The sequence below is a fragment of the Enhydra lutris genome, unplaced genomic scaffold (assembly GCF_002288905.1).
Source record: "Enhydra lutris kenyoni isolate GAN:26980312 unplaced genomic scaffold, ASM228890v2 scaffoldscaffold18, whole genome shotgun sequence".
Classification (NCBI taxonomy): domain Eukaryota; kingdom Metazoa; phylum Chordata; class Mammalia; order Carnivora; family Mustelidae; genus Enhydra; species Enhydra lutris.
In genome coordinates, this window is record NW_019154102.1 from 15,792,433 (window position 1) to 15,809,466 (window position 17,034).

Sequence of the window (17,034 nt, forward strand, 5' to 3'; positions counted from 1 at the left end):
AATCACTTTCACCCATTGTATGCCTTGTTACCCTGGCTGCTAATCTGGCACAGGACTCAGGGTTCCACTGCTGATTGCTACTAGGATTGTGGATTATTCCCCTGGCCCCTCTGTATTGGACTCCTATAAGAATTACCAAACCAGGGCACCTGGGTGGCTCAGTGGGTTAAGCTGCTGCCTTTGGCTCAGGTCATGATCTCAGGGTCCTGGGATCGAGTCCCGCATCGGACTCTCTGCTCAGCGGGAAGCCTGCTTCCCTCTCTCTCATTCTCTCTCTCTCTCTCTCTGCCTGCCTCTCCATCTACTTGTGATCTCTCTCTGTCAAATAAATAAATAAAATCTTAAAAAAAAAAAAAAAAAAAAAGGAATTACCAAACCAAAGATCCTTTGGTTTTCATGGTTTGTAACCCTGAAGATCATCTTTGGTTTGCATTTTTATTTACTGTTTTTCACTTATGTTTTCCCCTAGGCTCTGTATTAAGGATGTGATTTCTGATGGACAGATCTCCAAAGTATAGAAGGTCTGCCAAATTCTCTATCTGCGTGCTCTAACTTCAGGATACCCCATTTATTACCCAAGCATGAAAGCCCCGTTCTACTTTTTGTGTATCCTATAGCTTGAATCTTTCCTAGATACCCCCATTACTTGTTTAAACAATCACTTGTTTAAGAGGTCTTGGAATAAGCAGGCATAAAAATGGGAAGTTGAACACAGCTTCCTACACACACATACTCATGTGCATGTGTTTGTTAAGATTATAAAATTAGAGAATTTCTCGTGGTGTGAAGTAAGTAGTCCATTAAGAGGGATGAAGAAATATTTATTACGGTTGCTATGTGCCAGGCACAGTATTAAAGTAGCTCATCTAGCTCTTTTTCCTATTAAGGAATAGCCATTTAAAGTCCATATTTTCTGTGTTTAAAAAAGGAGAATTTGTCTTAAGTCACACTTAATATGCTAATTCATCATACAACTACTTCAATTAACACATAATGCTTCAACTAACAAATTATACTGCGTTGGAAAGTTTCAAGCCTCTTCCCCACTGGCTGGTTGGCATTCTTGACTGAAACTTGAGAATAGCATTTTCTTAGATTTTTGAAGGGTGAATTGGACCAAAGCCAAGACCTGCTGAAGGGGAATGTGTAGCCCAAGTTCTTCCCATCGGTAGGTGACACCGTTTTGAAAAAGGAGGAAATGTTCATAGTCTGGGAGGCTGACAGAGCCTGTTGCATCTAGAAGAAGAAAGAAAGAGAGTACTTTTTCAAGATGTGACAAGAAGTAGTATTTTCTGTGTTGTTGGTTTGATTACGAAGTTTCTGATTCAGATCTTGGTATTTCCTTAACATCCGAATTTGAAATAAGCTTGAGCTAAGTAAAATATTTCATTTTTCAAATAATGAAAAGTTTTAAGAAAATAGTAGGTTAACCATGAACAGATTGTACTAATAAGAAACATCACAGTTGGTTCTTTAAAAAGTAAAGTATTATGGGGGCACCTGGGTGGCTCAGTCAGTTAAGGGTCTGCCTTCAGCTCATGTCCTGGGATCAATTCCCACATCCCGCATCAGGCTCCTTGCTCAGTGGGGAGCCTGCTGCTCTCCCTGCTTGTGTGCTCACGCTCTCTGACAAATACATAAAGGCTTAAAAAAAAAAAAAGTATTATGAGTATTATGGAAAGTAAAATGGTACAGCACTCTGAAAAATAGTTTGGCAGGCTTTTACAAAACTAAACATGCACTTACCATAGAGCCCAATAATCACACTTTTGGGACTTGTCCCAGAAAATAAAAACTTAGGTTAACACAAAAACCTGTACATAAATGTTGTCATCATCTTTAATATGTGTACTATTTAAATATGCTACTGATACATATATTATTAATGTAGTTTATGTACTATTTATAATATCAGAAATAACCCATATGTCATTCAGTTGATGAGTAGTTGAACAAACTGGTGTATCTGTACCATAGAATACTACTTAGCAATAAAAATAATTGACCTACTGATACATGCAATAACCAGGATGGACCTTAAGGGCATTATACTTAGTGAAAAAAGTCACCTTCAAGAGGTTACATACTATATAATTTCATTTACATAACACTTTTGAAATGACAAAACTATGGAGGCGGAAAACAGATCAGTGGTTGCCCAGGGATGGGGTGCAGGAGAGGGAGCAATTCTGTATCTTGGTAGTTGTGATAGTTACACCAATCTGTACATAGGATAAAATTGAACAGAACTACACACAAACACAAGTGGATGCAAGTTTTTGTTTTGTTTTATAAAGGGGAAGACTGAATAAGGTCTGTAGTCTAGTTAATAGTACTGTGCCAACATGGTCAATTTCCAGGTTTGCTGTTGTACTAGAACTATATACGATTCACCATTAGGGAGAGCTAGGCAAAGGGTGTGCAGGTGTCTGCTATTTTCACCTCTCCCAAGTATGTTAGTGTGCATTTCTGACAACCAAAGACATTTTCTTGCATAACCACAATACTACCCTTAAAATCAAGAAATTAGCATCAACACATTGCTCTTGCCCTCTATTCAGGTTTCACAATTGTCCCAAAAATGACCTGTATAGAAAGGGAAGCCAATTGAAAATCAGGTGTTGAATTTACTTGTCATGTCTCTTTAGTCATCTTCAATTTGGAAGAGTTCTTAAGGTTTTCCTTAATTTTCATGACATTGATACTTTTGAAGATCACAGGCCAGTTGTTTTGTAGACTGTCTTTCAATATGAATTTGTCTGAAGTTTCCTCATGAATATATTGAGGTTGTGTGTTTGGGGCAGCAATATTCCAGGAGTGGTCTGGTGTTCTTGTTGCATCTTGTCAGGTGATAAATACATGATCTCAGTATTTCCGTTACTAATGATGTTCACTTTGATCACTTGATGAAGTGTCACCCTCCACCACTGTAAAGTTACACTTTTTTCCTTTGTAATTGAGTATGTTTTGGGAAGATATTTTGAAGCTTCAGTTATCTTACGTATTTATATCTGGGAACTGAGAGTTGATTCTTTTATTCAGTAGATTATAATCCAATATTATCTTTATTTTGATGCTCAAGTTGTCACTGATTTTACCACTGAGAATCCCTTCAAGCTGGCTTTTGTGTCCTTTTGACATGTTGCCATCATTATGAATGCTTTTAAACAAAAAAAAAAAAAAAAAAAGAATCATGATATTAATGGCTACATAGTATCCTACTGGAAGGACAAAGCATGATTTGCTTAAACAATCCCTTGGAGCATTTTGTTTTACTTTTAAGGGAAAAAAAAAAAACCAGTTTGTATAGTATAGCCATATTGCCTTCTGGAAGCCTTCTAACAATTTACACACCCACCAGCAATATGTGTGTGCAAATGGCCTTTTCTCCACACACTCATTAACGATCAGAGAATTTTTAAAAATAGGAACTTCATAATCACAAGGAGACTGTTAGAGGTCAAATTACCCTGTATACCTAAATATTAGAAGGGGTTATCAGGACTCTGGACAAAGGAGGAAAGTGGGGCTTATATGTATCTTTTACTGTTATTTTAAATCAGCAGAAAAGAAGGTATTTCAGAAGTAAAGCCATCATTTTCTTCTTTAAGATGCTGGTTTTGTAAGGAAGGCAGTTTAAAATAGATATATTACAATGAAATCTTTTTCTTATGATTTGTTCAGTTTCTTTCAAATAACATTCAGTGACAGACCACTCATTGACCTCAAAGATCCTTCTCAAAATTCTGAAGCCATTCTCTACTAACCAGCTGTATGACCTTGGGAAAGTTGCTTACCAATAGGCCTCATTTTCTTCATATCTAATTAAATTAAGTGGCTTCTAAGGTACCTTCTTTCTATAGCTAGAAAATCTTATGAAATTTTATTCTGAGAGTTGGAAGAAAGTGGTTGTTTTGTTTTGTTTTTTGAGTTTACAAAACTGGTTGACTTTTATAGTAAAATACTTTCTTCATATATCTAATTTTGCAACTGTGAATTGCAGGGAATATTCCTTGGGCTTCAGTTCATTGGAAGTATCAATTTATGGGCTGGTTTTATTCTAGGACTTTTGTTGTTAATTCTGCCTTTGCTTTTAATGTAAATCTGTCTTGTGGCCCTTTTGACTTTTTATTACAAAGGAACAGGATAATACAGATAGAGATTCCATTTGAGAGTTAAATGTCTATAGAAATAAGATATCATGAACTAATGAGTATAGAAAGGATTATTCGGTAAACGGGATTATGAGAATTGCTTGGCTATTTAGAAAAAAAGTTACTTAGACCTTTGCCTTAGATCACATACCAAAATAAATTCTAGATGTATTAAAAACTAACTGCAGGGACACTTGGGTGGCTCAATGGATTAAGCCTCTGCTTTCAGCCCAGGTCATGGCCCAGGTCATGATCTCAGGGTCCTGGGGTCAAGTCCTTCATCAGGCTCTCGGCTCAGCAGGGAGCCTGCTTCCCCCTATCTCTCTGCCTGCCTCTCTGCCTACTTGTGATCTTTCTCTCTGTGTCAAATAAATAAATAAAATCTTTAAAAAAAAAAAAAAAGAAAAAAAAACTAACTGCAGCAACAGATGAATCATTGAACACTACATCAGAAACTAATGATGAACTATATGTTGGCTAATTGAATTTAAATTTTAAGAAAACCAACTAAAAGTAAAAAAAAAAAGGAATATTAAATCTCAAGCTTATATGAAAGCAAAATAATGAAAATTATTAATGAAAAGTTGATCACTTTGTCCCCTGAAAAATTAAACTTCGGAAAACAGTTTGGCAGTTTCTCATAAAGTTAAACTTATACTTACTGTAACCAAGCATTTGCACTCCTGAGAATTTATCTTAGAAAATTAAAAACTTGCGCTCACATAACAGTCTGTACATAAATATTCATAGCAGCTGTATTTGTAATTATTTGTGATTAGAAATAATCCAAATGTCCTACATTGAGTGAATGGGGAAACAGACTGTGGTGCAGCTATACAATGGAGGACTACTTGGCATAAAAAAGAATGAACTCTTGACATGCAACAACACGGATGGATCTCAGGGGCATTAAGCCAAATGAAAAAAACTTCAAAGAATTACATATTCTTTAATTCCATGTACGTAATACTTGTGAAGTAGCAAAATTATAATGATGGAGGATAGATCAGCGGCTGGCATGAGTTAGGGTTTAGGGGAGGGTGTGAGAATTGAGAGGTAACTCAAGGGGAGTTACTTTATATTGATGAATATTATTGCACTATTTTGCAGCAGTTCTTAACCTAGTTACAGTGATGATTATTTGAATCTCATCTGCACATGTGATAAAATTTCACAGACCCACGTATACAAAACTGGTGAAATCTAAATAAGGTCTGTAGCTGAGTTGATAGTGTTGTACTGATGTCAGTTTTCTGGTTTGGTCATGTACTATCATCATTTACCCTACTATCGTTGTGGGAAATTGGGTGGGATATACATGAGAACTCAATTGTTTTTGCAACTTCCTTTAAGTCAGAAACGATTTCAGTATTGAAAGTTATTTTTTTTTTAAATTGACTTAAATAAACTGGGCTACATCTAGGCAATGGAATATTATTCAGCATTAAAAAGAAATGAGCTATCAACCATGAAAAGACATGGAGGAGGCTTAGATGCATATTAGTAAGTGAAAGAACCAGTCATGTAGTATGTACAAGCTACATATGATGTGACATACTGTATGATTCCAACTATATGATATCCCAGAAAATACAAGACTATGGAGACAGTAAAAAGATCAGTGGTTGCCAGGGGCAGGGGAAAAGGAAGGGTGAATGGGTGGAACAGAGGATTTTTAGGGCATCGAAATTACTCTGTGTGATACTTTGATGGTGGATTCATATTTATGCATTTGTCCTAACCAAGAGTGAAGAGCACCAAGAGCAAACCCTAATATAAACTATGGACCTTGGGTGATAGTGATGTGGTATATGTCAGTGTAGGTTCATCAGTTGTAACAAATACACCACTCTGGTATAGGATGTTCATAATAGAGGAGGCTATGCATGAGTAGGGGTGGGGAATATATAGGAATTTACTGTACTTTCGGCTCAGTGTTGCAGTGAACCTAAAACTGCTCTTAAAAAAACTGCTCTTTTAGTCTATTTAAAAAGTAAATTAACTTGGGTCAGAAATAAACATTGAAAAGCAAAGTGAGGAATATATTGTAGCAATTATTAAAGATAAAATTTTCATGTCTTATTTATAAAGAAGTCATACAAATCCGTAAGGCAGGCCCTGAATCCCCAACAGACTGGAAAGAGAACTTACGCGAACAAGCAAGTTCCCTGAGAGAGTATTTTGTAAATACACTTTTGTGTTTATTCCAGCTTTTATGGAAACCTCAAGTTCAGTAATGTAATACCAGTGTTCTTGGAAACATACACTAGAGGAGAGAATTTTTTTTTGGCTATTATAGCTGTGTAAAGTAATCGCAACTAAGAGAAAAATAATTTGAAAGATACAAAACAGAGCACTGTAAATTTGCATTGTTTTGAAATAGCTCTGAGAGAATTTTGGAAGACCTTAATATATGTAACGTGTCCCCTCCAAAAAAAAAAAAAAAAAAAAACAACCCTCTTCTTTTTTTTCAGGTGTAAATTAATTATTTGAAAGCAGTTGAGCAATGGAGCCAGACATCATTCGAATGTACTCTTCATCCCCACCACCACTAGACAATGGAGCCGAGGATGATGATGATGATGAATTTGGGGAATTTGGTGGGTTTTCAGAAGTTAGCCCTTCTGGTGTAGGGTTTGTTGATTTTGATGCACCAGATTATATTCGTCCCAAGGAAGAGTTTGTACCTTCAAACCATTTTATGCCAATTCATGATTTCTCAGAAAATGTAGATAGCCTTACTAGCTTTAAGTCCATTAAAAATGGTAATGATAAAGACATCACAGCTGAACTTTCTTCTCCTGTAAAAGGACAGTCTGATGTTTTACTTTCTACCACCAGCAAAGAAATAATTTCATCTAAAACGTTAGATACTTCCATTGATGGCGTAGAAAGTCTGGGAGATTTAAATACTATAGTGAAGCAGAGACAGAATGTTGGAACACCTGAAGGTTTCTCTCCAGGAGATTTTAGAACTGGTATGAATGTTGTTCATCAAAACAAGCAGTTAGAGAGCTGCAATGGTGAAAAGCCTCCTTGTCTGGAGATTCTGACAAATGGGTTTGCAGTACTGGAAACTGTAAATCCTCAGGGAACAGAAGATCTGGACACTGTAGCCAATTCAAAAGGAAGAAAGCCTCTTAGCACTCATAGTACTGAGTATAACTTAGACTGTGCACCTAGTCCTGCTGAGGAATTTGCAGATTTTGCCACATTTTCCAAAAAGGAAAGGATACAACTAGAAGAAATAGGATATGAAGTTTTAAATGATAGAGAAGCATTAACCATTCAGGAAAACAATAAAATTAACAGAGTCAGTGAACTGAATTCTGTAAAAGCAGTGTCTTTGGGTAGAAGTTTTGATGATAAAGAAGACATGGATGGAGAGGATCAGGTTTGTGTTTCAGAAATAAGCATAATGAGTACCAGAGTTTTCAATACTGAAAAACAAGGCCTTCCAGCATTGCAACAGGATGAATTTTTAAAATCAAGTGTTCAGTCAAAGCCTTGGAATTTGGCAGACTCAGCTGATAATTCAGAATCCAGTATGAGAGAAGAGTGTAAAACTGAGGAAAAACTTGATTTGTTTACTCCTGAGTGTGCTGACCTATGTATGGATTCTGTTAAAGCTTCTGATGCTGATAATGAAGTTGGTTCTTCCAAAGAAGAAAATAGAAAGTTTACTTATTCCCAAAGCCCCAGCATTGATCCTACAGAAGAAAATGTTCTGGATGATTCTATAAGTGTAAAAAATGGTGATAGTAGTAATGACTTTGTGACTTGCAACGATACTAATGAGGATGAGTTTGGTGACTTCGGCACAGCCAGTGGCACAACTCCACCTTTTGTTACTGGTACTCAAGATTCAATGAGCGATATCACTTTTGAAGAGTCCTCAGAGCACTTTCCACATTTTAGTGAACCAGGTGATGACTTCGGAGAATTTGGGGATACAAATGCTGTTTCTTGCCAAGATGAAATTATATTTACAGAGTCCGACCTAAAACAGACTTCTGATAGTTTATCAGAGGAATGTAAGTTGAGAGGAAAGTCTACTGAGACAGGCACGGATCCTGTTTCAAAACTGGAAATTGGGCAAGAAGGTGAATTTGGAGATTTCGATTCTGTGCCAAATATTCAAGATGACTGCAGTGCTTTTCAAGACTCCGATGATTTTGCGGACTTCAGTTCAGCTGGGCCTAGCCAAGTTGTAGATTGGAATGCTTTTGAGGGTGGACAGAAAGATAGTTGCTCTTGGGCTGCTTTTGGAGACCAGCAGGCTACTGAATCTCACCATCGAAAGGAAACCTGGCAGTCACATAGGACAGATGAAAAGATTGCTACTCCAGGAACCCCCAAAATGCACAGTGTCCCTTCAGCAACTTCCAAAGGAGCAGTTGCTGGTGGCCATTTACAGGAAACAGCCACTTCAGTTCAGGTATTTACTGATTTTCTCTATTTTGTATGATAAATTAATTGCTGCGGAGGCTTTTCAGAAAGTATTTCTAGATTGGGTACCTGCTGAAGGAGTCTCTCATGATACATAATGCTTGCTTGATTTGTAGGTCAATTACATTTTTCAGAACCCTTTGGTAAACTTTAAATAGATAGTCCTATAGTAAGTAATGCTTGGTAAGCTTTTTCTTTATCTCAGTGAGTTTAATATTTACAGAAATTCGTCAGCTTGGTTTTTTGATTAACATAAATAGCACCTAAATAAAAATGCATTGTTTAGCTAATTAACTATCCAGTGAATCTTTTCGCTTTTACTTTTATGGTGATTATTCAGAAGAAGGTTAAGCTGAAATACAGATTTTTTTTTAAGTTTCAGAAATAATGTCTCTTAATTTTGCCCACCAAAAGACCTAGGAAGTTGGAGTACAGTTTGTTTTAAGATTTATTTATTTGTTTGTTTGTTTGAGAGAGAACCAGAGCATGTGCATGAGCTGGGGTAGGGGCAGAGGAAGAGGGAGAGAGAAAGAGAAAGAACCCTCAAACACACTCCCCGCAGAGCCCGATGGAGGAGGGGCTTGATCCCAGGTCCCTGAGGTCACGACCTGGCCTGAAATCAAGAGCCAGCCGCTTAACCAGTTGAGCTATCCAAGTGCCCCCGAAGTACAGTTTTGAGTTCAGGAGAGAGCAAGCAGAATTTGAAACCTCAGCCTCTGCTGAAGGCTGTAGGGAATTGAAGGATAGAAAGAATTTGAACAAAGCAGATTTGGACTTCGTAATTTGACAGCGACTAAAGACCTGGGATGAGGGATGAGAAGAATTAAGGGTAGACCTAGAACAAAGAACAGTCATAGGTTGATTTACTGTGGCTGTATTTATTTACTTATAATTTCCTGCAAATGTCCATTTATGTTTACACTTTCTGGGGAGTAGGTGTGTCAGGTAGAATATTTTTACCCCCCCAGCACCTGTACTTTATCCTTCTCTGTTCCAGACTCTTTCAGAGAAGAGCACTAAGATTTATTTTGACTTAAAGTAGCTCCTAAAGACACAGTTTGGTATCCAGGTTGTTCCCCAATCCTGAGTTATACCCTGTGCTAAGCCTAACTTTTCCTCAACCCCAGAGGTGTCAAAAAGAGCACTCCCTAGAAAATCACTGCTTTGTAGTGGCAATTGATAAAAATAACACTCATCTCAATGAGCTTCTTTTAAAGACAAAGAACAAGATCAGAATCTGCCAGTTGTTCAGTTATCTTACGCTAAGCAAACCATCTTCAGTTAGAAGTATTTCCAGAGTCTGAGTGTTAATTGAAATGGTTATACGTCATTTGATACATGAAGATACATGAAGATATTATTATGGTATTACCAGGTGGTGGAAATAGCTAATCACTTTTCATTTGACTTTGAGTATCTGAAGAGCTTAATTCCCTAATTCAGTTATTATATGATTTGGCTAGTGTGTATTATTCCTGTTGATGAATTTATTATTGAAGTAGAAGGTTTCCATCTTAAACAATGAGTAAACTAATTTATACAAAGCCAAGACTGTTGACTTTGACCTAATCCTTCCCTATTTAGTTTCATCTTACTATAAGGTGACACTGGTATTAAGATCTTTATAGCCCTAGAACTTGTAACATCATGAGATAATGAATTTTTTAAAGTATGACCACTTCAAAAGGAATTTTTTGCATTACACTAGTGGATTGAAGTTGTTTATAACTTGATAACTGGATATAAGGTAATAAAGTATATAAGCTTTATATAATCTTACAAATCTGAGTTTGAGTCTTGACTCAGCCTCTTACAAGCTTTCTGATTTTGGACAAGTTACTTCTGAGCTCACTTGCTTGTTAAAAAAAAGAGAGACAGATAATCCACTTCAGGGGATTTTTGTGAAGATAAAATGACAGTAAATTTTAAAGTGAATGAAAAAAATCCACTGAAAAATAAAAATTTTGTAGTATGATTCTGTTTTGTAAAGATAAGCAAAAACTGTGTAGATGTGGAAGATACATTTAAGACTTCCTGAGATTTGGTTGGCTCACTCATCAGACTTTTATTTTTGCTGATAGGTTTGGAAAATGAATAGAATTTAGAGATGGATTTTGGAAAGGAGAAATTGTTGGAAGGGGCTGGAAGATAAGTTTAGAAGGAAGTTGAGGTAGGGAATTGGGTAAGCCCTGCTGAGTAAATGACTGAATTGGAAGCGATTTTCATTCTTACCCTGCTGTTGTGAAGGCAGCTTGTGGCCTGCAGTTTCTTCCTCTCCCAGAATATGCTGGAAAAGTACATTAATGTAAGTCCCTTAGGAGAGGATTAGATTTACTGGTATTTTTCCTAAAATGTTTCTCCTACCTGCTACATTGTTGGGGACAGCACAGGAATCCTCACTTATTAATGACAGTGAATGTCGGGTTCTTTTTTTTTTTTCCTTTTTTTTTTTTTTTTTTTTTAAGATTTATTTATTTTAGAGAGCATGCACAAGCGTGGAGAGGAGCAGAGGGAAAGGGGGAGAGAGAGAGAGAGAGAAGCAGACTCCCCACTGAATGCAGAGCCTGACGTGGCGCTTGATCTCAGGACTCTCAGATCGTGACCTGAGCTGAAATCAAGAGTTGGGCACTTACCTGACTGAGCTACCCAGGAGCCCCAAATGACAGAGAACATTAGGTTTTTAATGGTAAAATTTAGAATGACATTCCTCTTGAATCTTACCTGGATGCAGCAATTCTGTCCTGGACAGAGTAGAATGCCTTCAAGTCATTTTGTCCAAATTCTGCTTTGACAGAATGTTGTGAGTCTTTTAGAATTCATAGCTGTTAATTCAGTTAAACAAACATGGGGAGCAAGTCTTTGTTTTGAGAAATGAGACAAAAATGGTGCAGTTGTCATTTCAAATTTCTACTTTTCACTGTGACATCATCTGGGTCCCTATTTTTTAGTAATTTCCTTTTTTCAGGCTACCCATAAGATATCTTAATATTTTAATAAAATATATCTTCCTTGGGTCAAGAGACTGTCAGTTGTTGCAGCTTTATTGTAATAATTTATTACTTAGGGAAGAGTCAACCAAGAAGACATCTTTGAAACTTATAAAATGGTTTTAGTCAAATTAATTAATAAATGTGGGTCTGGTGAGCCTTAGAGGTTCAAGCCTTGATGTAAAAGCCATACATGACCATTTATTGAGAAATATTCTTCCCTCTCACTGAATATTTTTTTCTGAGAACCCAGAGCTCAATATATTTCATATTCTTGTTAACATTCTTATAAATTGTAGAAAACAAGTAGTGGAATCTCTGTTGTACAAATTGAAAAAGAGGTCCAAACTGTTCTTTGGTTTTTGGGCTAAGATTGAAAGCAAAATGATGATAACAAAAAAAATCCTCCTTACTTTCAAAACAGTCCTTTTTTTCCAGATTTCTTTCTTTCTTTCTTCCTTCCTCCCTTACTTTCTGTCTTCCTTTCTTTCTTTCTTTAACCTGTTAATATTCCAGAAAGGAAATTTGATTGAAATAACCAAGATTACTTTTTCTTAGATTTATGGTAAAAGAGGTTAACATTGTAAGTACTGCATTTAACTCTGAACTTTTATAAAATTTTTAAAATATTGCTGTGGATGTTACTTGAAAATGTAGGTAATTGGTAAATAATCTCTTTATATTAATTGACTGTAGAAAAGGAAGCTATGAGCAGTTTTTTCTTATTAGCCATCTACTTGATAATGCTCCTGGGAAAGTGTTACTAGATGAAGATTTGTTTTGAGAGCCTTAAAAATTAAGAGTATCACAAAAAGAAAAAGGAAGAAAATTATGAATAATTTAGCCTATTTTACTTTGAAAGTAAATTTTTCATTTCTTACCAGAAAGTCAGCATTCTCAAACTGACTCTAACCCCACAAAAATGTGAGGTTAGTTTGTTTACTTAATCATCTGCGTAAGATTTGTGCACGTTTTCCTTTCTGTGGATGAACACCTGAACTTATTACTAAAAACGTAAGCAACCAAATAAATTAAGTGGTCAAAAGATACAGACTTCCAGTTATAAAATAAATAAGTCCTGGAGATGTATAGCACGGTGACTATAGTTAATAATACTGTATTGTATATTTAAAAATCTCTAAGAAAATAGATCTTAAAAGCTCTCATCACAAGAAATAAAAAATTTGTAACTATGTGTGGTGATTGCTGTTAACTAGACTGACTTACTGTGATCATTTTGCAATATATACATATCAAATCATTATGCTGTATTCCTGAAACTAATATAACGTATGTCAATTATATCTCAGTTTCGTTTTTGTTTTTTTTAAGAAATTGAGATTTTGGCCTTATAGCTCTTTGCTTACTTGAAGTATCTGGATAGCAATTTCTTTTGTTATTTTTCCCTCGGAAAATTCTCATCTTTAATTCCAAAAATAGGTAGAAATATCTTATTAGATTTATCCACAAACTGTGCAGAAGGGCCAAACCATCTTTTTAGAGCATGGTGAATATTACAGTTGGTCACTTTTCTTATGTTATAGCTTGAAATTGGGAATCGGTAAAGTGTACGATTGTAGATTGTTATCTTATATCTTGATATCTTACTTAATATTTAATCTTATATCTTGTATCTTATATCTTGATATCTTACTTAATATTTAATGGTGGCAAGGCATAAGGTAACCTCTTAAATGGAAGAAAAAATTACCCAGTGGATTTTATATTTCTTCTAAATTTCCACTTAAGAGTAAGATCTGTTGCTATCAATGTTAAAACTATTAATGTTAATCAACTTTTGTTCAGAAGAAAGAAAACTAACTAGAAATATGTTGAAGGAAACTTGGGAACTACCTTAAAAATACAAGATACTTTAAAGAAGACACACATTTGAGTGGCATAAGAACCAGAGTCTAGGATCCTAAGTGCTGGTCTTACACACCCCTTTGGAAAACTGAGATTTTCTTTTTTATTGGTTTTTTTTTTAAAGATTTTATTTATTGGGGCACCTGGGTGGCTCAGTGGGTTAAGCCTCTGCCGTCGGCTCAGGTCATGATCCCAGGGTCCTGGGATCGAGCCCCGCATCAGGCTCTCTGCTCAGCAGGGAGCCTGCTTCCCTTCCTCTCCTTCTCTCTGCCTGCCTCTGTGCCTACTTGTGATCTCTGTCTGTCAAATAAATAAAATCTTTAAAAAAAAAAAAAAAATTTAACCATCAGAAGAGGGAGCATGTTTGTCCCTGTATAGCTTTCACTTATACTCATTCTGAGTTCTGTCATATCTCCATGTTTAGGGTAAGAGGTATATAAGCAGCCATTTCATTTCACCCACTGATGCAAACAAGTCGTATTACTGAATGAAGAGTTTCCCAGTTGGTAGGCCCCAGTCACAAACAGGTTACAAGTCTCTCCCAAATCCTGAATGCTGACTTTCTGGTAACAAACCAAAAATTTACTCCCTGAGCTTTCATTTCATCCCTAATATTGGAAACAATAATACTTAGCTTTTGGGATTTTTTTTTAAAAAGATACATAAAGTAATATATGTAAGTATCAAGCAATAGTACCTAGTATGTAAGGGATTCAGTTATTATTTATACTTGTTAAATTATATAAATATATCCAACCTATGTACAAAAATGGTTTAGATGGCTTATAAAAAGATACACTTTCTTAAGTAGAACAAATATGCCCCCTGCAGTCTTAAATAAAAGTGAAGTGTATTTTGTTTTGTTTTGTATTTTAAATCTAGTGCACACTGATCTCGCTAACATTTCTGTATCGGCTGGTACAGAAACCTAAGTACTGGAGATTCAAAATGAGACACATTCCCTGCCCTCAAAGCTCCTATACTTTTTAGAGATTGAGTTTAAAACTGCTTTGATTGGGGTGCCTGGATGGCTCAGTAGGTTAAAGCCTCTGCCTTTGGCTCAGGTCATGATCCCAGGGTCCTGGGATTGAGCCCCACATCGGGCTCTCGGCTCAGCAGGGACCCTGCTTCCTCCTCTCTCTCTGCCTGCTTCTCTGCCTATTTGTGATCTCTGTCTGTCAAATAAATAAATAAAATCTTTAATAAAATCTTAAAAAAAAAAAACAACTGCTTTGATGATAGCTTTAATACAGCGTGTAAGAACACAGACTCTGAAACTATACTCCCTAGATCAGGATTCAGAGTGTAATACTCATCTGACTATGGGCGAGTTAACCTCTTAGTGCTCCATTTTTCTCCTTTAGAACATGGGGATAATAATAAGACTGTCACCTTCCTCCTGTGATTCCTCTTTGTTCTTCTGTGAGTTAGTAATTGTAAAGCATTTAGAATAATGCCTGGCATGTGGTGAGCACTGTGTAAGCATTAAATAAAAAACATAATGAGCTATATCAGGCTGTTGCAGTTTCTAACTATGTTTTAGAGAACATCTTTTGATATTTTACTGAATTTAGGTGCTTGCTTTCTTGAACTGTTTAGGGTTATACTGATATTGTTTGATTTATACATACTGCACTGTCTGCCTAGGGAAACTCATTTAGCCAGACTGACTTTACCTCTAATGCCAAATAATAAAATACAGTCTTTCAGCATTTTGTGTCTAATACAAGTCCACATGTATTGTAACATATTAATAAATATTACTGTTTAATTCACATCTTTTTCTGAGTTAATCAGCTACAAGGAGTTTAAAAGTATGTAGTGTCCCCATTTAATCAAAACCAGGAGTTGATTGCCTCTTATGGCTAGATATACTCTATACAGAAATAAGAATTCTTATAAGCAGGGTAATATTAAGTTCCTTTTCACTTATACACAGTAGATTAAGTCCAAGTTTAAATAATACTTCACTTTGTTGACCCTAGTGTTGATATAATATTATTACTCATTTGGTTTAAGACTATTGTAGGTATTAAACTGGGCACTGCTTAAGATTCTCCGTCTCTCTCTGCTCTGCACCCCCCTCTTTTCTCTCTCTCAAAAAAAAAATAATTTTTTTAAGATTTTATTTATTTGACAGAGAGAGAGATCACAAGTAGGCAAAGAGGCAGGCAGAGAGAGGGGGGAAGCAGGTTCCCTGCCGAGCAGAGAGCCTGATGTGGGGCTCGATCCCAGGACCCTGGGATCATGACCTGAGCTGAAGGCAGAGGCTTAACCCACTGAGCCACCCAGGCGCCCCCCCCCAAATTTTTTTTTCATAAAAAATAAAATCCACAAGAAGTAACAGTAAGAGGTTCTATTTATATAAGTGGCTCTTAATGATAGACATTTTTAAATTGGTACTTATTTTCCAATTCAGTAAGAGGATCTTAAGGAGGGTGCAGAAATTTGGATTAATTTCTTCTTATGGTAGAAATTGATAGATCGAAACAGGTATTTTCATAATGATTTAGAATGCTAAATAGTGGTAGAGAAACATCCCTAGTGAGATTTGAACCTAGTTTTGATATTTATTTTATTCCTTGGTAGGGTACTGTGTTTTGTGTACCATCTGTATAACAATAGTAGTGATAAAAGTTACTTCTTAGGCACACACTGGTGCCAGACATTTAATCCTGTAATTCGTCACCCACCCTGTGAGAGTGCCCCTGCTATTTCCAGTTGATAAGTCCAGAAGCTGAGTCTCATCTCTAGGTCCACAGCCCTTGATTGAAGTATTATAGTTAATCAGCCATTTACTTCCTGGAATTAACTAGTAGCAAATGAAATTTGGCATGTATTATCATGAACAACATATTAGTAAGAAACTCTTTTTAGAGGGTTCCTTTTTACCATCAGACTAGTCTTGTGCATAGCTGGGAATTGTATTTTTAAAGGAAAATGTCAGGAAATTTAATTTTCATCACAATCTTTGTTAATTCTGTTAGCTGCTTTCTTTTTGAATTGTTAGAGTTCCTCCTTGTGGTGTGGGTGGTGCTGTTAGTGGTGCAGTTAAAGGATTCTGATATTTGAATCTTTGTTATTTATTGCTCTACCTCAGGGGTCAGCAAACTGTGGCCTATGAGACAAATCTATCCTGCTCCCTGTTTTAGTAAATAAAGTTTCATTGGAACACACCTCACTTATTTGTTTATAGATGGTACAAAGCTGAAAATACTTACTATCTGGCCCTATATTGAAAAGAATAGCTAAAAGAAAAGAAAGAATTGCTGACCCCTGCTCTACTTCATTCAACAAAATATTTGAAGCAATTGGGTGTAATATCTAACCACAAAGCTAAATGGAACTTTCTTTTAAGTTTTTCATGTAATTTACATTCTGTATGAGAAAAGGTAAGGTGAATGTGATGTTCTGTTTGTTCATGTACATTCCACTGATTTGACAATTTGCTCACTGGTGTACATAAGACTGATAGTTAGGTATAATATTGCCCAATTAACTGAGTGTGTTTTGGGGTTATTTCTTCCTTCTTTTGATAAATATTTTTTCTTTTCCATTAAAAGGATAACAAAGAGGAT

At 36.0% G+C, this 17,034-nt stretch overlaps 1 protein-coding gene across 3 annotated transcripts in view; it reads left to right on the forward strand.

Moving 5' to 3' along the window:
* The window catches only part of LOC111147969 (aftiphilin), a 64,456-nt gene that overhangs the window by 20,390 nt on the left and 27,032 nt on the right, over positions 1 to 17,034 (forward strand). For 2 of the 3 annotated variants that reach the window (XM_022504285.1, XM_022504287.1), the window contains exon 2: positions 6,629 to 8,592. In XM_022504285.1, the coding sequence (XP_022359993.1) occupies positions 6,661 to 8,592 (1,932 nt within the window). In that variant the 5' untranslated portion in view covers positions 6,629 to 6,660. Of the gene's footprint in view, positions 1 to 438; positions 1,169 to 6,628; positions 8,593 to 17,034 lie in introns of those variants that run through there. The other variant, XM_022504286.1, reaches the window with a different exon arrangement.